This window comes from Tympanuchus pallidicinctus, unplaced genomic scaffold, assembly GCF_026119805.1.
Source record: "Tympanuchus pallidicinctus isolate F22 unplaced genomic scaffold, pur_lepc_1.0 scaffold60, whole genome shotgun sequence".
In the NCBI taxonomy this organism is placed as follows: domain Eukaryota; kingdom Metazoa; phylum Chordata; class Aves; order Galliformes; family Phasianidae; genus Tympanuchus; species Tympanuchus pallidicinctus.
Window position 1 is genome coordinate 256,658 of NW_026294781.1, and position 22,807 is coordinate 279,464.

Here is a 22,807-nt window from a genome sequence, read left to right on the forward strand (position 1 = left end):
AGCCCAAATCGGCCCCATCAGCACAGGGCTGCCCTCCCCCCTCCCACCCCACAGCCACGCTGAGGGTCCCCCCAGGTCCCTATGGCTTCTGGCTGAGCACAGGCCCCGCTGTGGTGATGACAGAGGAGCTGCTCAGCGTCAGGAGTGCAGCACCAGCTCCTCCTGGCAACACGCTTTGGGGCAGCAAGTGTCTGTTTGCCAGGGTCTCTCTGGCACGGAGGAGGTTGCTTCCATCATCCACCACGGAGGGGACCCTCCCCAGGGTCTCCATCGCCCCCAGAGCGTGGCTGAGGGCTGAGGTGCTCCTGGTCAGACTGACCTTGTCCCCAATGTGTCCGACAGACCCGTCGGCCTTCACGGTGGCCAGCGTTGAGGTGAGGATGACTGTTTTGGAAGCAGTCTGCAGGATGGGTCCCGCTTTGGAGTGCACCAGGCTGCTGGGAGGACTGGCAGCGCCGGCCACAGGGGAGGCGGCGAAGGTGACGGGGCCAGCAGGAGAGCTGGTGGAAGAGGAAGGTTGGATGCCTGGAAGTTTGAGGGGGCCTGAGGTAGCCTCATCCATCACAGACTTGGTCAGCGCAGACAGCTTGGCGTCTGACATGACGTACAGGGTCTTCATGGGGCTGGCCGTGGTCACTGCAGAAAAGGGAAGAGCGTGGTCAGCAGCTGTGGGGCAGGGTGCCCACCCTGGGCTGCAGCCCCAGCAGCAGAGTTGCAGGGTTTCAGGCTGTACTTTTGGAAACCCCTCTGTCTCATTTTTGTCTTCAGAATGACTCCAAAACGAACCCCAGCACTGTCACAGAGCATGGTGAGGGAGCCCCAAACCTGTGAGCTCCCTTTGCAGACCACTCCAAAGAATCCTTTCCCCCTTCAACGTCTCACGCTCTCCTCAGGATGATCCCTTCCCACAGGGCCAGGACCCTGGGGCTCTTCCTGGGCCAAGTAATCTCCATCCCACCCTCCAGATTCTCACACAGCTCAGGCATCTCCAGCTCTGTCCCCCCAGCAGTGAAGGCAGATGCTTCTGCAGGTGCTCAGATGCTCATCACGCTCCACTCCAACGGCAGCAAAAAGCCATCAAGCTTTGTGGAGCAAAGCCCTTCGTGCCCTAAGGCAACAGCAGAGTTTGCACACGGTGGCTCCATCATTTAAGCCTGCTCCTCAGTCACATCTCCAATAACCACAGCCCAGGGAAAGGAAACTTCACTGAAACCCAATCACCAGGGTTAGACGTGCTCGAAACACTGGGAAAAGCCTGCAGACCCTCTGATGATCAAAGATCCCAACCTAGAACAGCCCAGCTGGTATCAGAGATGTGTAGCCATGCCCCTCTGCTCACCAGGATGTGCCACAATCACCGCCAGCACAGAGCCAACCTCTCCAAAAGAAAACACCAGGCTCAAACACAGAGAACACAGAGTGGAGGCTGAGGAGCAGCTGTCTGCTCCTCAGCTGAGGAACAGGAGACCAAGCACTCCTAAACAGGCTGAGGAAGGAGCACAGTGATACGGTGATGCTGCCAGGCATCTGAAACAACCACAGAACAGAGAGCTTGGAGAAATCTTCCATGCCGACACCCCAGTTCATGCTGCTGCTCCAGCAGCTTCACTACAGACCGGTCCTCCCGCTGAACGCAGAGCCAAGCTGAACCTCCAGAAGTTCTCCACAGATCTGACATCATCCATTAGTTATCACAAACAGCGAGGACAAAGGAAACAAAACACAGGAGAAGAATTAAGCCCAGCACTTCTACAACTCCCTCCTGGGGGGAAAAACAGCAGGGACTGAGGGGGGGGGGGGGGGGGAGGTCAGTGCTGATTAGAGTTACAGCTGGGTCTTATGCCTGCAAGGAAAGCCAACAGCACAGTAAAATATCCCACACATCACCACCACCTAGAGCTGTTTCATTTGCCCTATGGGAAGCTGGCACAGCTCCACCCATCCTCATTCCATCAGATCCGGCCTGAATGCCACAGATCTGCTCCTCTTCCCAGCAGAGCTGCAAAGCAGTTGGGCAGAGGGAAACAGAAGCACGGGCTTAGCAGGAGGGGGCTTTTTTGTACAGGATTTTATTGCAATTTAGGTGTAATTGGATGGTTCTGCTCTCCCTAAGGAAGGGAAATAAGTGTAGGCAGCGGGGAGAGTGCTGCCAGCATGTGGTGGGGGTCCTAAACACAGTAATAATCCCTTGGGGCTGACATTTTACGCTGCACTGTTTGGCTCAAGGCAGCAGCTGACAAATCAGAACTCCATGTACTCGTGCAGAGAAGCCACGAGGGACTGAACTTAAAGGAGCGGAGGGGAAAAAAAAAAAAAAAGGGAAAAAATAAAAATAATAAAAAGCCAACAGTCTCAAAAAGAAGTGGGGCAGCACTTCCTCTGTGCGACTCCACGCGCCGCCCTGCAGGCATGGCTCCCAGCAGGGCCCTGGCTGCCCGCGCCGCGCCACGGCCGTGAGCCTCACCTAGGGCTGCTGCTGCGGGGTCGGCGGGAGCCATCTCTGCACCAGCCTGGGCTTTGCTGAGATCCATCTGAGGCAGCAGATTGCCAGGAGAGGCGGCGCCGGAAGCTGGGGCGGCCAAGTTGCCAACTGCACCGTGCGGAGCCTGGAAGGGTTAAAGTAACCGAGAGCTACCGGAGGGCCAGGAGCCCGGGGGGAGGGGGGTTACACCTCTGTGGGGGGCTGCAACCGTTCCTTGGGATCTGTGCTGTCCCTCAGCTCAACAGCAGAGCGCTTTGTTCCTGCCCTCACTTCCATGGGAGCTCTCAGCAAAATCCGCCGCATCGGCGCTTTGAATTGTGGCTGTCAGAACAAACCCACCCCCTCCTTCAGGACAGGAGGGACGGCTCTGTCCTCGCTGCAGGGAGCTCAGCCCTGCTCTGCTTTCTCTGCAGCAACACTGAAGCGACAGCCTGGGGCTCCAAACAGGCCTCACATCACCTGCTTGCAACAACAAAGACAGCCTGGGGCTCCAGAACAGGCCTCACATCACCTGCTTGCAACAACAAACACAGCCTGGAGCTCCAGAACAGGCCTCACATCACCTGCTTGCAACAACAAGGCGCTGGGGCCACCGGTACTGCATGAACTGGATGCCAACACTGCACACCACCCTGAGTCACAAAGAGCTCCCTGTCTGGGGAGGAAGATGTACGAGACCCTCCGACGCCAATGTCTGCAGATTATTTCTGCCCCTGGGAGCCAAAAGGAGCAGACCTTAAGGAAGGAGAATGCTGCCTGCATGCCTGTCAGCAGCACAGCTGGCTCTGGGAGCAGCATTTTGCTCTCCTTGGATCACCTGGGGGTTCAAGCCATCACATCTGCTTGCAGCTCCGTTCATCGCAGCACAAATCTTGCCACAAAGCATTTTGTCACATCATTCTGCACAGCTGCTTTCGGGAAATCACCACGCTGCAGAGAGGAACCCATTCAGAAAAGCAACATTCAAACCACGCTGGGGCAGTTCCTTGAAAACACCGCTCGCGTTTTCACTCCAACGCCACCCAAACGCTCCTTTTTCTCACTCCCAGAGAAGATTCCTCCTCTTCCCACCCCCCCTTCACTGCCCACAGGGGGAGGAAAGGCTCCCCCTCTCACGCTGCATCCCAGCCCCCAGGGTTAGAAAGCACAGCACAGCAACGCCATGCGTGGGCTTCACGCTTCCTGCACAGACACACTGAAGTCAGCTGGAATTTCAAAAGAAACCCAACCAACAAAGGTTTTGGCTGCTGCTGAAAACACAGGAGTCGAAGCTCTGGCATAATCCCCCAAAGCCTTTTGTAAAGTTGCTCTTTTCCAGGAAGCCCCGCTGCATTACGTAATGCGATGTGCTGAAGGTACACACGAGCTGATGTCAAGGGCTATAATTAGTCACAAAAACACACGGCTCACTTCGTTTCCTGTAAGAGCCCCGCTTTCAGTTTGCTTTTGAAGCAGCTCTCACACCATTAAGCCACTGCCTTGAACATACGAACTCAGCACTGGAGCTACACGTCTCTGATCAAACACTGAGTTTCAAGCGTGGCTGCCCGAAAACATTGACCCACATGTGAACCCGTTCACCCCAGAGCCCATCTGTGCAAAACCTCCGGATGCTGAGTTGCTGCTCTTCTGCCAGATGTGCTGCGTGCTTCAGGTAGCAAAGCACTTCAAGGAAAGCGTGCCAGCTTTGATGGTGCTTTCAAATGGCCTTTGAGGAGCGTGAATGCTGCCTGCAACTTGGGACAAGAGATTGAGAGTGAGCGCTGGGATGGTGTGACACCCTCTGCTCAGGTGGGATCTGCACAGTGAGAACTGAGTGTCACTTGCTCTGTGTTCTGAGCTCTACCTCAGCTGGCTGCAGCCCAGCTCTGCCAGTGCTTGCGGGCTCTGTCGTGTCAGCAAAGTGACTGAAAGGAACACAGAAGTCAGGGAAGGAAGGATGTGGGTGCTCAGAAATCTCAGCTTTAACCAGAAGCAAACCAGGACTCTGTGTGGAAGCTACAGGCAACGCTGGCTGCTGTGCCAGCTCTGAAGCAGCAGGGGATACATGAAAGACCCACGGCTGCTGCTCTCAGTACTTACCCAGTTTGCATCCAAAGGCTCAGACTGCAGGACAGCAGCTCCCTACACATCCCAGGACTTTGAGCGACCCCAAGCAGCAGCAAGGAGCAGCAGCACGCTCCCTGCCCCCATGATGCTGCCCACAGCACGATTCACCCCAAAACCAGGGACCAGAATCACGGAGCTTCATCTGCAAAGCCAGGATTGCTCTGCAGCTCCTGCAGCAGCTCACCTACCTGTGCTGGTGGTAACAGGAGGAGGAAAGTCAGAAACGAGAGAAAAGCCCCTCACCCAACCTGGAGTGATCCTGGCATCTTCTGATGCCCTCAGCCTTCAGTGCAGCTTGCTGGGAACTGCAGCTTGACCCCTCCAGGATGCCCCCATGCTCATCTGGCTGCCCAAGATGCAGCATTCAGAGTCGGGGGAGTTTATCTGCTTGCTTTTTGAACTCCTTTTTCCCTGCACATCACTACAGTCACTATCTACAGGACAGTCAGTTTCAGGGTTGTCTGTGAGGAGCCAGGGGTTGGACTTGATCCTGGTGGGTCACTTCCAACCTGGGATGACTCTGTGATTGTAAGGCAGAACCAGGCAGGTACCACTTAGCACTGCACTCATCCCCAGGTACCAGCAGCCCTCATTTAGCCTCCTTCAGTCCCCTAGGGCAGATCACAGCGTTTCTGCTTCCTGCTACTCCCCACCACCCAGGAGAACACTTTTAAGAGACACCTGAGTGCTGCACAGTACTGGAGCTGCGGTCAGGAAGAAGCCACCTGGAGTCAGGGACAGCACCAACCCAACATCCCACGTAGGGAATCAGAACTGAGCTTCCTACCCTCACACCGACAGATCCATCTCAAAACTGCTTTAGGACCCGTTTAGGACACAGCACAAAAGCAAATCTGCAACAAATGCACGCCAGGTATTGGGGTGAAGAGATTGATGTTATAATACTCAAGACCTTCACCATAGCAACAAAGCAACCCTCTCCGACTTCTCTCTGTTCAGCTGCACCAAGACTTATCCTGGGAAGCAGCCAGGATCCTTTTGAGACAGCACCCAGCACACCTTCAGCATGAAAACAGCAAGAGCACTTCCTTCTGTCAGTGATCCATCTCTACCAGGAGATCAGCTGGGAGCAGATGGACTTTGGAGGACGCACACAGTGCTTCATAAATGGGTTTTAACAGTATGGAAGAGAAACAAAACAGAAACTGGGGTCCTGCGTTAGGAAAAAGTGTGGTAACCCAACACCCAGAGGGCACAGCACTACATCAGGGCACCTAACAGTCAGAAACAGCATTTCCAAGAGGGAGACAACACCAGACAGTGCAGTCAGCCCTTTCTCCTGCTGAACAGACAGGGAACAGACACCAGAAGCAGCTCTCCTCCTCCTCCCACCAAGTCCTGTCACTGCCAAGAAAGCCTAAAACTTCACTAAGAGTTTCCTTACTGATGTCAGCATTACAAATCCAGACAGAGGATTCCTTGGTGCAGTACCAGCACACAATCTCTCCCCAGGAAAGGATGTGAAGTTAACCTGGGTTCTCTAATCACCACATCTGCACAGCCTCAGCAACGCAACGAGCTCGTCACACCCAAGAGAAACGCAGTGAGCAAGAACACTTTCCCCAGGGCCGCTGCCTCTGCCCTCACAGCAGCACTGGATGCTTTTCCTACACACAAGGTGCCAAGGATTACCTGCGGTGCCTGCGTCTGCATCGGCTGCTCCTCCCCCTGGGGCTGCACGGTCCCCATTGCAGCCTGGCTAAGCGTTGTCACCCGGCTGGGCTGCCCACGCAGTGTCACAGTGATGGTGGTGGGGGCCTTCAGGCCTAGGAAAACGTGCAAAAACAACATCCCTGAGACACAGCAACTGCAGAGGCCGCGTTCACCAGCTGGGGCTGCAGCACAAGTCTCCGCCTGCTCACAAATCGCTATCAAAAGCACCTTTTCACAGCTCCAGCTCCAAGGGGGCAAAAATAAGCTTTGGAAACAGCAGTTTTAAGGCACGATGGGCTGCTTCGGGCATCTGCATTGCATGCTGGACTCACCTGCTGCCTGGTTGGAGATCTGAGCCAAGCCGGGGAGGCTGCTGGCCAGCTTTGCCAGTCCTCCATTCGTCAGCAGCTGGTGAATGGCCGTGGGCTTCCCACTGGCTGCAGCTCCCACAGATAAAGAGGTGGCAACTGGGATGGTGCGGACTATGGTGCCAGTGCCTGTGGTGATGGCACTCAGGTTCTGGATGGGTGTGGGTGTCTTCACAGCTGAGGTCTGGAAGGAAAAGCAGAAGCACTGAACACCTGCAAGGAACGAGGTTGCTGGGGTGGCACAGCTTCTCCCTCCCACAGCAGCGAGGGGGCAGATGGCGAGTTTCTACACATAATTCTGGTGGCCACAAGTCTGAACACAAGTGAAGCTGTTCCTTCCCCCCTGCATACACTCACTGCAACTTAAAACATGACTAGAAATGGTGGCTCCACTTTAACGAGCCTCCTGTTCCGAACGGGGCCTCCTCAAACTGAAAAGCTGGGGAGCACTGCCTAACAGAACCACAGATGTGAATTTTCCCAGAAGGAAAATAATTAGAAAGATTACTAATCTCAGTCCATTCTGCAAGCTCTTCTCAGTATTTTCTAGAAGCTGCAAAGCCTGGTTTTGAGTAAAATTTCCCACAGCCCAGTTTCCTAGAACCCACACCACTTACAGGAACCCTCACCCCCAGCACTCAGCCAAACCTCTCACTATTTAGCTGCAGTTCACGCCCAGCACCGCTCATCTGTTCCTGGACAAACATGGCTTTTTTAGGTTCCCTCCAGCTTCTACCACTTCACCCTCCATACAGCTTCCCTTCAGAGAGTAACATTTGCAGGCTGCATACTTGCACTGGCGTCCCAGCTGCTGCCACGCTGGCAGGAAGGGCAGATGACTTTGTCCCAATGTCTTGCAGGCTGAAGCTCAGCCCTTGCAGCAGGCTGCTGGCAGAAGCTGCTCCTTACAAAGGAAAGAAATTAAACAAAGAAATCAGGTTTGGAGGATTAAGCACCACAAAATCCCAGGTCTGCTGGAGAGTAAACTGTTCTTTAAAGAGGAGGGTCCTAAGCAGCCAGCCCTAAGGCTGGTGGGGATCATCCTAGCCACACTACAACACACAGCCCAACCTAAACAGGTGATCTGTGAGACATGGGAGGCAAGATCCTGCTCCTGTCTGAGAGGAGGGAACCTTTGGTATCTCGAGGCATCAAGGTTTACCTTTTCCATTCACAACAAAGGGATGGAGAGAGGCAGGTACCTTGGAGGGCACTGGCTGGCTGGGCCTGCATGCAGTGGGTGCTGCTGGCCACCAGCCTGCTCTGCAGGGCATGGAAAGCACTGGGCGCCGTGCTGCTGGGGATGGTGGCAGATGGAGCAGGACTCACTGAGCTTTCTGCTGCCGAGCCCAGCCTGCAAAACAAGAAGAAAAAGATGTTTCTTGGTGATAAACTACACGTGGCAATGCAAGAGAGCTTCGTCAGCACACTGTTACAACACACAGAATAGGGAGGTGATGAGATAAAAAACCAAAAACAAGAGCAGCTCGCCTGTGTCTGCCTCAGCAGCCAGAGCAAGGAGTGAGAACGCTGTATTTTCAAATCAGAAGTGATCCTGTAACGTGTGCCTGCCTACGTGCTGCCACCCTACACAGAATCGCCTCGAAGTGAAACATTTCCCATTGAAAACCTACTTCTATTTGAGAACAGCTCTTCTTCCTCTCCCCTCCCAGATCAGTCAGGGTCCAGTTCTCCAAAGCACGGTTTGAATTAAAAGGGAAAACAGTGACGTGAGAGACTGTCAGCACCAGATTCATTGCCCAAAAGAAATCCCTGTGGCCAGTTACTTTCAAAGCCAACGCCGAGAATTTTTTATCTTTGGAAAAAAATGTTTTACCATCAGAGAATGAAGGGGAAGAGGACAGCACTGCATTTTTGGCAGGGACGACAACACAGCCGTTCAAAAGACAAAGATAAGCAGTTCTAAAGCAAGCTTGGTTTGGAAAGCTATACAGAAATAGGGCCCAGCAGGCAAAATACCTTCTGCCCATTCCCATCACTCGCAGATCGGATCACCAGCCCACAAGCAGTTTTCAGGAGCCCAGGAGTCCCCCATGCATCAGAAAGCGAGACGCCAGGCAGCTCCACAGGCAGAAATCACTGCGTTGTGGTGCCTTCCATCAGCAGCCCCGGCTTCGGGAGCGAAAGATGCACTCACTTGGAGGCGGCGAGCAGTCCGAAGGGCTCCTTCCCACCCGGCACTGACTGGCTGACTGCCATGGGGAATGGCTTTCCTGCGACAACTGCAAAAGAAAAAGAAAACACCTAACTCTCTGTCCTCTGTAAACCTCGAGGGATTCCTCTGCTCTCACAGAACAGCCCAGCGCTGCAGGCCATGGGCTCATCCCGCTCGCAAAGCTTCTTCTCAGAGAAACCTCTGCTGCAGCCATAAACAGCCTCTCGAGCCACCACACAACAACATCAGGAGCATCAAAGGGAGCAGAGTTGCAAATGAAAACAAGAAGGCTGTCGTTGTCCGAGTGTTACAGCACACGGGACCAAAGGAACCGGCTTCCAAGCACTCAAGCCTCACCAACAACTGCAATTCTCTCTCCTAAGTGCCATCACCACTCGTCCCCTCCTTACAGGCCTCGCAGCACAGCTCTACCACCTCGACTGGTGAGCTAAGGTCTGCCTGCTCCACTCTGAAAGCATTCTTTACAGACACAAAATACACAGGGATGCCAGGAGTCACGGTATTTGTTTATTGGGTCACAATGTTGCTTTATTGCAGCCTTTGGGATACAAGTGCGTGTGTCTGGCGCTTCCTCCTGCTCACACACGGTAAGAGGGAAATCTTGTTTGGTTCATGTTTACTTCTGCAATTCATTTCCTTTCTGTGAAAAGAAGTAAAGTTGGGAAAATTAAAAAATAAAAAAAAAATTAAAAAAAATTATAAAAAAAAAAGCCAGAAACCAGAGATCTTCAAAGCTGCCAGAAGATGAGCTGCAACCCTGAGAAAGGACGCGCATTTATTAGTTAGTTCTCACAGCTGAAAACAACAAGAAACGCTTTGGAAGAAGCAGGTTTGTTCCTCTGCTTTTCAAATCTGACTTCCTAATATTTGGAATATTAGGCTGACCCCTCAGCCCTGCGCTGCACCAACCTAATGCTAACAATGAGCAACTGCTTCATGCACCTGGGGCTCTGAGGTGAGGCAGCAGCAAGATAACGTCCTTCAAGTACAGCAGTGAGAGCAGCTGAATCTTCTGGCCTCCCTCACAAAGGCTGAAGGGAAGCAGACCAAGCACGTCGCCTCCTCTTGGATAGAAAGGACCTCTGCAATGCTTGTCACAGCAGCCTTTCCCAGGAGAAGAGCTGGGATTTGCTAACACACGAACCAAGGGTTTGTTGGACCTGACCTCAGACTGCAGCACAGCCAGGTCAGCAGAACTGAACTGTGGAGCCCGAACAAAGAGGGAGGAACATCACCTTTCTCACAAAGCAGGAGCAACATTCCAGGGTAGAGCCTGGCTCAGGGGCCACCAGCAGGCAGCAGAACCAGAGACCCACACAACCTACTTGGAGCAAGAGTTCGCCACGACCAGCATCCTGCCTCCAGCAGCAGCCTGATATTCAGAGAAGGTATGAAATCCACCTCACAGCTCACAAGACTGCACCAAGCACATCACTGAAGAGTGCAATCCGCATTGCTTTGAGAAATGGAGGCACCTGTCAAGTTCTGGCTACGCAAACCCAGTCCCCACGTGCCCCCAGCTATCCCCAACAGCACCGTGCCACTCGTGGCTTTGAACTGCTGTCTGTTTTCTGCAGCTACCTCCTCAAAAAGAAAAAAACAAGCAGAAGCACAGCTCCCCTCCCCTCCCCCAGAGGAGCCCACGTGGGCACAGCCACAGCAGCACTCTGGTTTACAAGCAGCCATGCCATGGCAACTCACTTTCTGCCTGGGTACTGAGGGGTGCTCCGTTCCCCACGCCAGCAGCATCTCCGTGAGAGACAATGGTCACCTTGATTTTGGCTCGTTTGGAAGTTTTGCTGCACTGGGTCGGGCTGGGGGTCTGATGCCTCTTCAGCTGCACGCGCACATCATCTTTCTCAGCCCCTTCCGAGTGCTCTGAGGAGACTGGAACTGGGGGACACAGAAGGAGCTTTTTGAAACGGCCGATTCCTCGAGGTTGGTGCAGCTCCGCCGTGCGCACCAAGGTGTGGAGAAGGGTCGCATGCCCATGCACTCCTGCAGCTCCTTTCATGCCAGCCTCGCCCATCTCCCGTGCACCAGGAGCCCTCGCTCCTCCTCTTCACCACCTGCACTGACTTCTGCACGCCCTGAGCTGCAGCCTTAGGGCAGCACTCAGCTTCAGCCACTCACAGGCTAAGGCAGCATAGGAAGCCTGCCCTGCCCTCTGCAGCAAAGGAAAAACGGATGCCTACAGCACTGACATCTTTGCAGAAGCACTTTTCACTTCCAAGTCTGGCACACCCTGATATCAACCCTGATCTCCCGATGAGGAGAATGTAGGTGCAGAGCTGCCTGCAGGCGTGCTGGGATCAGAACTCAGCCTCTCTGCTCTTCCAACACACCTGCCAAGCTCTCTGTGTGCCTGTCACTCAGCACGTCCCTTCCAGCCCTCCAAGAGATGGACAGAAGCACAGAGGTGGCCACGAAGCAGGCAGGAGCACAGGAGGTGCTGCAGCGAAGCCAAGCCCTGAGCTGCTTGGTACTGGGGAGAAAAGCAGCAAGCTGAGATTTCTCTTCCACACCAACTGCTCGTTTTGCTGTTAGATCCTTGACCCTTCACATCCACTTTGTTCTGCCTGCAGCTTAAGCTTGCTGGGGAAAGGATTAACCAGAAAATGTGTGACAAGCACCTCTGGGCAGCACAGGGCCAAGGTGCAGTCACAAAATGCCACGTCCCACCCATTCTCTGAGCGTCCCACCACTGACGGATGGCCATCTGCCTCCTGCTGTGGTGCTGGCAGCAACCTGCAGCAACAGGGGGAAAGCTCCAGAGAACCCTCTTCATCCAGAGAGCTGCAAGCCAGCTAACTCCCCGTTTGCAAGTCCCTGTAACTAAGACAAAAGCCTGGAAGCCAAAATACAAGCTGTCTCTCACTCAACTACAAACTTGCTTGGTTCAAATGGGCCCTTGGAGACCTCACCAGGTGTGCACCAAAGCCCCCCATGTGCCACCAGCCAAGCAGGACAGTGAAAAGGCACATGCACAGGTCAGCAGTTTCCATTCCCATCTGATGCTGGGTAAGTGCACAGTTCACAGAGTGACCACAGTGCTGCTTTCAAACAAGGCTCTAGAGAGAAGGTGATCTGTAAGACAACCAGCTTGGTCCAATACTGGGCCTCAGTGCAGTTTGGACCATATCCTGCGTGTGCTCAGCACATCCAAAATACCACAGATTACGCTGCAGCCAGGGTTTGCCTTGGAAAGTTAAAAGCATGCAAAGTTTGGAGCATTGCAGCTCAGCAGTTGTCACTTCTGTCGATGCTCTCAGCTTCCTGGGGTCACCCGAGCTGAGAGCTGACACCTCTCCTCAAAGTGCAGCCTCCCAAATCCCTGGATTAAACACAGCTCCCCTCCATGCGTCTCCAGGTCAGGACAGCCCCATGGAGCCAGCTCCCACCAGTCACCCCAAGGCTACACCTCTTTGCCTTCTTTGCTCTTCACTGATTTTCTGGCCAGGAAATTCTGTTCTGCGATCCCACAGCTGCCCCTCCTGACCCACATGGCAGCTCTTCATTTCCACATTCACCCGCAGCCGCTTTGCTGCTCTACAAGGAAGGACACTCCACCAACATGCAGCCTGACCCCCGCACAGGAAGGAGCTGAACTCATACAAGTCACCCACTGTCCAGCAGAGCAGGACTGCTGCCAGTTTACACCAGTATTTACCTGTACAGCAGGAAAAGGGAAAAGCTCAGGAGGTGTTAATGCTCTCAGTTTGCACGCAAGCCGTTTGTTTAAGCTTCAAAGGCAGCAGTGAGAAAGCAAAAAGCAGGGGGACAAAGGGAAACGTTGGGCTGTGCCCCAAACCAGTGCAAGGGAAGAGGAAGATGTCAAAAGGAGGAAGCAGAGAGAGAGAGAGAGGGAGGTGGAAAGAGAGACAGTGGGAAGTGAGGAAATACTCACCAAAGAGACATGAAGAGGTGCCAGGAGGAAGAGCTTTCCTCACCAGCATGTTTTGTTTCAGAAAAGCAGCAAACTGAGCTGAAATGAATCAGAGAGAATTACAGTATCACAGCCCGGCTCTGGAGGGGCAGCAAGCTGCAGGGACACCGCTGTGACCCACAGAAACCTGGGAGCAGGCAGCAAACAGCTCTGGGCACGGCCACCACCTCTTCCCTGATCACCTACTGCCGAGGAACACGCACTAGAAGCCACACAAACCCTCCTCCTGCCTTCCGTGCGCTACCTAGGAACCTCCTCAACTACAGCAACAAAGAAGCAGACTGCTTTAGCTCATCCCTTGACAAACGAGAGAGATGCAAGCCTCACTTCCCCTCTGGATCCTATCCTGACTTCAGAGCGTGCAGGGTCCCAGAGCAGCAGACAACAAGCAGCCTGTTCAGAGCCATCGTGAGCAAACAAACGAGCACACAAGGGAAGATGAAGAACTATTTCCCACCTCCTGCTGATTTTTGCCACAAATGATCACACCGCCAACAAAACCACTGCCTACATTCACAGCTCTTACAGTCAGACTAAAGCTGGACAAAAAGGTTTTTAATCAGCATCCAACAGGACAAAAACCCCCACAGCTCAGAGCAGCTTTTCCTCTGTGTTTGATACAAGATGACTCCAGTTACCAAAGCCCTGCTGCTTCAGCCAGAATTCAACATCCTCAATCATCACCTGAGCTCTTTACTCCCCCTCCCAAGCAGTCCTGAGGATACAAGGCATCAATAAAAGGGCTCACAGACAAAAGAGAATGAGAGCATGGCTACGTGGTGGTTTGGTCAGCTACAACAAGTGAAAATCCTTCCCACCTGGAACAGCAACAAGACTCTGCAAGCTGCACAAGCACTGCTTCCAACCTAATTTCACCTCCCCACCAGCTGCCGCATTCCAATGGCAATAACAGGGAATTGAGCTGCAAAGCAAGTTGCCACAGGAAGGATTCAAGAAAGCACTCAGAAGATAAAACCTAAAGAACTCAGGGAAAAGAGCAAAAATCCAGATGTGAGGAAGGTAAGAAAGCCACCAGCTGTTACCTTGGGCCTGCTTGTGTGTCAGGATTGTGTCTGTCCTCTGCACCTGCCTCTTGAGCAGCTGTGCGGTGCTGATGGGGGTGGGCTTCTGGATGGAGGACACAGCAGCCATTTTAGTCTTGGGGCTTGAAGTGGGGCTGCTGGAGACACTGGACAGGTCCTGGATAAGACAAGAAACACCTCTTATCCCACGTTTCCTGAGGAGAGACAGTCCTAACCTTAAGCATGCACAGAACGCCTGTCCCTCTGCTGAAAAAGCCAGAACTCGCAAGGTTTGTTCACCCAGCTGTGAGCCACTCATCCCTTCACATCCTCCCGCCCTTCCCCCAACGCTGAGCATCCCTCACTGCACAGAACCACCTCCTCACACAACCTCAGCTCTCCAGCTCTGCAGGACGCCCCACCTCAGAGCCTGAAGGCGAGGCAGGCACTCTGGATGCTGGCGAGGCAGGCCTGCTGGTTCTTTCGGGCAAATCAAAGGACAGATCCCTCCTGGTCGAGTCCCGGGGTTTCTTCTTCTTCTCAGCATCCAGGTCACGGGGATCAGAGCCCGAGTGGCTCTCTGCTCGAGTGAGGATGCCAGTCAGGAAGTCGGCAATCTCATCCTAAGCAAGACAAAACCAAGAGTAAGGCTGCGTGGTGCAAAACTCTCTCTAAATAATTCGCCTTCACAGCTTAAAGAAAAAAAATCACAGAATCACAGAATCACCCGGGTTGGAAGGGACCTCAAGGATCATGTAGTTCCAACCCCCCTGCCCAGCAGGGCCACCAAACACACACATTCAGATCAGGTTGCCCAGGACCCCGTCCAACCTGGCCTTGAACACGTCCAAGGACGGGGCATCACAACCTCCCTGGGCAGCCCGTTCCAGGGCCTAACTACTCTCCTTGTGAAGAACTTCCCCCTAACATCCAACCTCAATCTTCCCTCCTTCAACTTGGATCCATAAAAAAGAACTCTGGATTCCCAAAGAAGCAAACTGACAGGGCTCTCTAGATTTAAAACCCCTGAAATCTTGCAGGTGGACCTCAGCTTTCTAATCAAAGCTCATACTCCACTGAATTCTGGCAGATGGAAGGGAAACATGATGGTTGCTCCCAAAGTATTGTTTGCTCCCCCAGGCAGGCGTGCTGGAAGATGCAGAAAACTGAGCTTAGTTTAAAGCAAACACACAGGAAGCTTACTGCTCTCCTCCTGCAAAGGCACAACCACTTCAAAGCATCTCTTAAGAGAGAGATTACTTTGCTCAACCTGCACTGGCAGCCAGGTTATCACCTGTGGTCACCGAGCCACTTCAGCACGTTTTTTCAGTAGGTACAAAGCTTAAAAGGAAGATTTCTGCCTTTACCTGGATGCACCTGTCCACCATGCTCTGGGTCAGGCCTTCCGACTTCTTTTTGGCTTTACTTATCCTGTGGAATAAAATAAATTGAAAAAGATGGAAGTCAGCAAACATCTGATTTTCCCCTGATGCCCACGGCGTCATCTTTCACTCGAGAGTAAAATCCACACCACAGCAGGTTTCATGCCTCGCACAGATCCTACGGAGCGAGGTCTCAGCTGGTTCCACCGCTGCTCAACCCAAGAGCTCCGCCTGCTGGAACGACGAGGGCCGTCCCTCAAAAGCTTTGCTAACAGCAGCCCAGCACGGCTGAGTTCACAACCAAAGCTTTTTGTCACGTAAACGCGGCGTTTCCTTCCCTTCAGAGCTTCACCTCTGTCCCAGTTCGACACTTCTTTCCCTCCCAAGCATTCCCAATACTGATTTCTGACCTTGCATTAACCCCAGGCTCCCCCCATTTCCACACACGTAACCTGCTCCAGTTTTGGGTACTGTTATTCCAGCCTGGAATAACAAGCTTCAAAGTGTATTGAAGCCTTTTGTGCTTCCTGCAAGGCTCTGGCAGCCCCCCTCACCCCAGTCCTGGACACAGCCTCCATAAGCTGCACATTCCAGAGGAAGGTGGAAAAAAATCACAAGCAGAATCACAGAATTGCAGGGGTTGGAAGGGAGCTCCAGAGATCATCGAGTCCAACCCCCCTGCCAAAGCAGCTTCCCTACACCAGCAGATGCCTGCTCTATTATCATACCATGCTGTACCCCGGATCTTCTACTTACAACTGGCAGAAACAAGGTGAATTTATCACAGAAAAACTAATCAAACCACCCACTATCAGCTTCTGAACAAGGCTGCTGACCCTGAGAATGCATCAGGGCCACGCTTTTTGATATGTATTTCTTTTTGTACGCAGCACACTCAGATCCTGCCCACTTGGGAAGGAAGGATCCAGCTCATAGCACAGCACCTGAGATTGTCATCCGCTCCCCCCACCACCACCATGCTGTTATCAGCTCGGATCTTCTCCCGGAAATCTTCCATTGCTTCAATGTTGCACTGCAGGGAGTTCTGACCAATGACGAAGAGCACAGGGGTCTTCATCTCCAGGAGGGGGTCGTCAACATCCTGCAAGAGAATGGGAGACTGCAGTTCAGATGAGCTGTGCTGGGCTGCTCTCCGGACACAGGAGCACAAGCAATGCACACCAAAGGCCCCTCGGAGGAGCTGCAAAATCAGGTCAGGTGAGGAAACCCACGACAGGTGCAACACCTCCTCCAAACAAAACCATCTCAGACATCCCTCAAAAACCTCCCAGTTGTTTCTAAACTTCCAAACCAAGCTCTGTGAATCAGCTGGAAGTTAAAGAATAATCAAGGTTAATTAAATGCCCCCCTGCCCCGTCGGTTCTTACCCCTCGGGGGCCATCCACTGTTAGGAGAGGGAATCCAAGGCACACAACTGCAGTGACGTACTCCATCACTGAAACCTGGGCATAACAAGAAGCAAGAGTCGGCATCTCAACGCCTGACGCCGCGGCGCTGTGAAGGATGCTTCACTGGGTTCAGAAACACCGCCTCTGTTTGGACTTTCATTCGTTGAACAAAAGGGTTTGGGGAAAAAACAGAGGGGAAATCAAACCCTCGGGATTAAAAGGGATGAATCTCAGCAAGAGAAAAGGGAAGAGAATCGTCCAGCAGAGCCTGAAATGCAATGGTTATCTTCACTTAACTGTGAAGAAAAGCTGTGACAGGTACTTACATGGCAGGCCACCAAGGCACCCGTGTTCCACCCGATCAGGATGATGGGCTTGTGAGAGAAGTGGTTGTGAATCTAAGGGAGGAAAAAGGCCGTCAGCAGAGGGGGGGGCAACGAGGCGACGCCTTTGGGCAGCGGAGCTGCTGCTCTCACCTCTGCCACTTTGCTTCTCACTGCCCCAATCATGTGCTCCAGGCACTGCAGCACTCCCACCCCGCTGCCATTGTTCAGCAGGTGGGTGGCAATGGGGATGACCTGCAGGGTGGAATTAAAGAGGAATCAGTGAGGAAGGCAGAATATGGGAGTGTGCTGCCATGTGAATCAGGGCTTTCTGTCTCCCTCCCAGGATTTGCTTCAAGCTATTGAACTCAGAATAGAGAATTCCCAGAGAATCTCTGCTGCTCAAGTGCACTGACTCCCATCCACCTGCTACAGCCAGCAGCTCTGCATCTGAGGTGATCCACAGCCTCTCTCCTCCAGTCTCTTTCTACTGGAGGACTCGTGGATCCATCACAGAAGTGACACAACCCACGCTGCTGACAACAGAGCTCTGTTTGAGTGCATCAGGACTTGGGCAACGCGTGCGCCCTGACTGCCAGACGCTGCAGGCAGCAGATGTCAGCCTGTTCTCAGCAGAATCAAGTACTGTGGGGCACCACAGGATTATAAAAGCATGCTCAATAGCTGCACTCTGCTACAGCTGTTAATGGGAACCTCCTTCCCCCTCCCCTCTTCCAAACCAACCACACAAACCTTTCCCAAGCAGGAAAGCTGCGACTGCCAGAACCGATGCCGTCGAGAAGTGGGGAACATGGAGTTGGAGGGTCCAGAGGAAGCAATCAGGATGAGGGGGGAACCAGGCAATTTGCTCTGTGAAGTTCAACGAGAGGCCCGTAAGCAAAAGCCACCTCCCAGCCCCAAATCTCCACCACTTGCTGCTTTGGGAACATGGCAGGGCAGCTCCCCATCCAAACAGCTCTGGGGAAGGGGGTGAGAAGAGCTGCTGTGTAACACACTCAGCACAACCCTGATAACCCACAGGAGAATTCAAATGGTTGTTTATAAACCCAAAGTCCAGCCTGGCACGCACGACAAAGCGGGAAGGACCTCGCATCGCTCATTAAACGTGCAAACCTTTCCCCAGCAAAAAGCTACCTTGAGATAGCAGGGGGAGAAACGACTCCAACAGGAGGAGTCACCTCACTGAGCAAGTCTAAAGCAAGAGGAAGAGAGCCCAGGAAGCCAGAAGGAGATGGAACAAAGACAACAGAAGTAAGATAAAGCCAATTTGAGCATGTCGGGCAGGGAGAATGGCTTCTCAGTCCCTGTGAGGCACTCACTGGTTTATTATGGGACAAGACCCCCACTGCAGGGTCCCAAGGTCTCTTCAGCAGCAGGGACAGAGCCTCAGCACCTGCTGCCCCCGTCTTGGTGGTGGAGGAGAGCAGCATCCTGTCGATCAGAGTGGGGATCTGGAACCAGAGGAGGAAAGGACTAAGAAAATGCACACAGGCTTCCCAAGAGCCTTTTAAACACCGTCAGAGCTTCAAAGAAAAAGGATGAAGTCTTCACCGGTTTTCTTCTAACGAGCTTTAATAAAAGGAGAACGTTGTAAGAAACAGTAAGATTTCTGTCACTGCTCTCATCACCTTTCCTTTAAGTGTTTGCAGAGCATCCAGGTAAGCAGCCAGCACTGGCAAACTGAGGGTTTCCACTAAGGTCGTGTGAAGCCACTGGATCAGTTTGGTGTCCCAGTTCACGCTTGCCAGCGCCTGGCGGACTCTCCGAGCGCATTTGTCCACTGCTATCCTCCTCAGGACTGGTTCATTGCAAGCCTAGGAGGCAGACATGAAAGGAGGAAAAAAAACGTTATGGGAAAAGTCAAGCGTGCCCTGTTCATCCCAACCCACAGGAATGGATCAGCTCCAAGTCCTGTGGCAGCAAGCAAGAGCCAGCATCCCCTCAGCGAGGACAAAACCGTGCCTCAGCCAAGTCCAGAGTTCCCTGTCTCTTAAGGCCATGGAACCCAAAGGACTTCCATCGCTTTGCAAGGGAGGACTGAATAAAAACACACACAACAACTCTGCTGGAAGCTGGAAGAGCAGCAGGGAACGAGAGCTCCTACCCCTTCGTTGGCCAAGCGAGCCAGCCTGTCAGACTGCAGCGCTTTGTGAATCTTGTTAAATAGTTTGTTCTGAGCCATCGTCCAGCCCGTCCTGGGGAGAAAACCAAAGGGAAACATATCTCAGTTCTTGCAGCTGCTGCACACTCCCAAGGCAGGTAAGCAGCCCCCCTCTGTAAGCAGAGGCAACAGAAAGCATAAATAAAACTAAAACAATCACTCTTTTTGGCCTAGGTTATTTCCCTTCTCCTCCAAACCACCGTTCCTCCTCACGTCAAGAGTTCAAACTGACTGACCACGCTTACAGGCAGGGTTTGCAATGGTGAACTGACTCACATCCTCCTCTTTTTAACTTTACAGCATTGCATACAGCTGAGCTGGGGATCTGTGTGCCATCTAACAAGTGCCCCAACCTCCTCCAAACAGGAGGGATCTCCATATGAGGAAATCATTCTCTCTGAACGCTCCCCAGCTCAGGCACGTCAGCCACACGTAGCAAAGCACTGAAAAAAAACCCTCTACACAACACACAGCTGTTTGGTGCCACAGTTTCCCTCTCAGCCCACCCGTCTTCGCTCTGCTCTACCTGTTCACGTGTTCCTCCCAGTCATCTGGGGGTGGAGGAGCATCTGCATCCGTGCGAGCAAACATGACGTGCCGCTCGCACTCGTTCATCACGCTGCGCGCCTTCTGGTTGTCATAGAGCGGCACCGGCGTCGGCGTCACCGACTCCACATCGATGGGGACATCGGCCTCCCTGTAAGGAGGAATCGTGCTTCAGAGAACGGAACCGATCTCAGGTCTGATCTAAAAAACCTCAGGCTCTGTTAAGTGAGAGTAGTTTGTAGCTGGGTCCAGTGATTCCAGTAAATCACAGAACTGTAGGGGTTGGAAGGGACCTCCAGAGATCATCGAGTCCAACCCCCCTGCCAAAGCAGTTCCCTACAGCAGGTCATCCCTCAGTGCCACATCTCCTGATCACGCCCAGGAATGGTGACTCCACCACCTCCACGGGCAGCTGTGCCACTGCATCACAACCCTTTGGAAGAAGAAATTCTTCCTGATACCCAACCTGACCCTCCCCCAGCGCAACTTGAGTCCATCACCTCTCATCGCTGTTACCTGGGAGCAGAGCCTGATCCCCACCTCACCACAACCTCCTGCCACGGAGATGCAGTGATGAGGAATCCCCCGAGCCTACTCTTCTCCAGATTGACCCGTCCCACAGTCCTTTCATCCACTGCCTTGAGGACGCGTGCCTCAGACCCTGCACAGGTCTCACATTCAGGTGTCCCACCATCACGCCTCACACCCAACCTCTCCATCACCTTACAGCCCACACTTTGAACCCCGAGGAGATGCAGAGATACAGCTTTGCCTCCTATGAGTAACACAGGCCCCACGTTGAGGGGAGTGACAGAGGACTTAAGACCAACTGGGCGAACAGAGCCCACAGCTCCACGAAGAGCAGCCCTCCCACAGACACACAAAGCCCAAATCCTGACTGTGGCTGCAAGGTTAAATGGTGAACGCTAAAACAACCAGACATTAATGCTTAATAATGCAGCCATAGCTGCTGGCAGGTGCTGGCAATAACCTACAATCCTCTCAGCCTCTCCACCAGCCCCCTGTGCCACTTCCAGCCAAAGCAAGGCAGCCCCTGAGCCTTGCTGAGATCTCAGACCCCAACACCGAGCCCCTGTACTGCAACCCTGTGTGCGATCCCACACCTCACTGCAGCCCCTTGCTCTTGTTGCAGCTCCCAGCTCTTCCCCACAGACTCCACAACCTGCTCCTGTGTGACCCTGGCCCACATCTCCTGGCTCTGCCTCACCCTCAGACCCACAGACACCCAAACAGCCCCCAGCCACAACCAGACCTTTCCTGATCTCCCCCCTCGCAGCCCCCACAGACACCCTATTCCCCACTCTTCCCTCACAAAACCCCCAACCCCACGCTGCTCTCCCAGACCCCAAATCCCACAGGACACCCCCCCATCCTCCAACCCCCCATTTCCCTCCCCACAACCCAACAGCTCCCCTCAGAATCCCCCTGGATCCCTTTCCCAGCTCCCTCAGCCCCCCACATCCCAAACTTCCTCCTCACAAACTCCACTCCAGACCCCTCCTCACAGCCCCCTACAACCCCTCAGCCCTAAAATCCATCACTTCTCCATTGGAAACCTCCCCCCCAGGACCCTCCACACAGACCCCTGTACTCCCTCAGCACCCAAAATCCCTCCATTCCATTTCAGAAACAACCCCAAACCCTCCTTACAGACCCCTACACCCCCCCCATATTCCTCAATTACCGCTCATTAACAACCCCAGGTCCCTCCTCAGAGTCTCTCAGCCCCTCACAGACCCCTCAGCCCACCAAATCCCAAGCTTTCTCCTCGCAAACCACCTCATATCCCTCCCAACTGACCCCTAACAGCCCCTCAGCCCCCAAACCACACACTTTCCACTCAGAAACCCCACCAGGTCCCTCCTCAGAGCCTCTCAACCCCTCACATCCCAAACTTTCTTCTCAGAAATCTCTAAAATCCATCACTTCCCCATTAGAAACCCTCAGGACCCTCCACACAGACCCCTATAGCCCTCAGCAGCCAAAACCCCTCACTTCCACCACAGGAACAGCCCCAAACCCTCCTTAGACCCCTACACCCCCCCATATTCCTCAATTACCGCTCGTTAACAACCCAAAACCCCTCAGAGTCCCTCAGCCCCTTCAGCCCCCCACACCCCAAACATTTCCCTCACAAACACCCCCCCCACAACCCCTCAGCCCCCCAACCCCACACTTCCCACTCAGAAACCACCCCAAGTCCCTCAGAGTCCCTCAGCCCCTCACAGACCCCTCAGCCCCCCCCACACCCCAAACTTTCTCCTCACAAACCCCCTCACGCCCCTCCCCACCGACCCCCAACAACCCCTCAGCCCCCAAACCCCACGCTTTCCCCTCACAACTCACCCCACAGAGGCCTACAGCCCCTCACAGACCCCTCAGATCCCAACGTTTCTCCTCACAGACCCCCCATCCCCCCTTATCCCCTCACAGGGCGGTGCCGGGCTGCCGCCGCGGGGTGAGGAACAGCATTCGGGCGGGGCGGGCGGCGCTGGCGTCTGGGTGGGCGCTCCAAGGCTTGGCGTAGCTGTGGTCCAGACACACCAGGTCGAGCTCTCGCTCGTGTGCCGACAGCTGCAACAGCAGCGAGGTCCCCATCCTCCTCGCCGACCACTGCAGCTCCCGCTCGCGCTCCCCGCCGCGCTGCGCCATGGCACCGCCGCCCCCCGCCCGCCCCGCGGCGCGCACCGCGCATGCGCGGCCGGAGGGAGGAGCGGCGGGAGGAGGAGGCGCATGCGCGGGAAAGCGCGGCGGAGGGAAGATGCGGAGAGCGGATTCGGGTGGAGCGGAGCGGGGTGGGAGGAGCCAAGAGGAGGAAAGCGGAGCGCGGAGCGGAGTGAGCGCGGAGACGGCGTATGGGGGGGGTGCGTGGATGGGGGACATGGGGACTTGTGGATGTGGAGATACAGGGACATGGGGACAAATGGATGCGGGGTCATGGGGCACAGAGTGACATGGGATGCATGGATGTGGGGACGTGGGGCACAGAGTGACACGGGGTGCATGGATGTGGGGATACAGGGACATGGGGACATGGGACACGTGGACATGGGAACATGGGGACAAATGGATGCGGGTATGTGGGGCACAGAGTGACATGGGATGCATGGATGTGGGAATACGGGGACATGGGACACATGGACATA

General features: G+C 54.0%; 1 protein-coding gene across 6 annotated transcripts; it reads right to left on the bottom strand.

Annotated features, from left to right (window-relative positions):
• Nucleotides 1-22,343, bottom strand: KANSL3 (KAT8 regulatory NSL complex subunit 3). Of its 6 annotated transcripts, none has more exons than XM_052664977.1 (22): nucleotides 22,093-22,343; nucleotides 19,621-19,791; nucleotides 19,038-19,128; nucleotides 18,562-18,747; nucleotides 18,253-18,384; nucleotides 17,666-17,782; nucleotides 17,066-17,167; nucleotides 16,916-16,987; nucleotides 16,569-16,643; nucleotides 16,125-16,282; nucleotides 15,166-15,229; nucleotides 14,221-14,421; nucleotides 13,820-13,976; nucleotides 12,738-12,815; nucleotides 10,532-10,723; nucleotides 8,792-8,876; nucleotides 7,836-7,987; nucleotides 7,425-7,531; nucleotides 6,598-6,817; nucleotides 6,245-6,378; nucleotides 2,465-2,606; nucleotides 1-636 (listed from the first exon to the last, which is right to left on the bottom strand). In XM_052664977.1, the coding sequence occupies exons 1-22, from the start codon at nucleotides 22,311-22,313 to the stop codon at nucleotides 80-82; spliced, it is 3,414 nt and encodes a 1,137-aa protein (XP_052520937.1). In that variant the 5' UTR covers nucleotides 22,314-22,343; the 3' UTR covers nucleotides 1-79. The 6 variants fall into 6 exon arrangements, with proteins under 6 accessions (XP_052520937.1, XP_052520940.1, XP_052520936.1 ...); XM_052664980.1 differs by lacking the exon at nucleotides 22,093-22,343 and adding an exon at nucleotides 22,008-22,085 and having other exon boundaries at nucleotides 7,425-7,537; XM_052664976.1 differs by having other exon boundaries at nucleotides 2-636; nucleotides 7,425-7,537.
• Nucleotides 22,344-22,807: the final 464 nt, after the last annotated feature.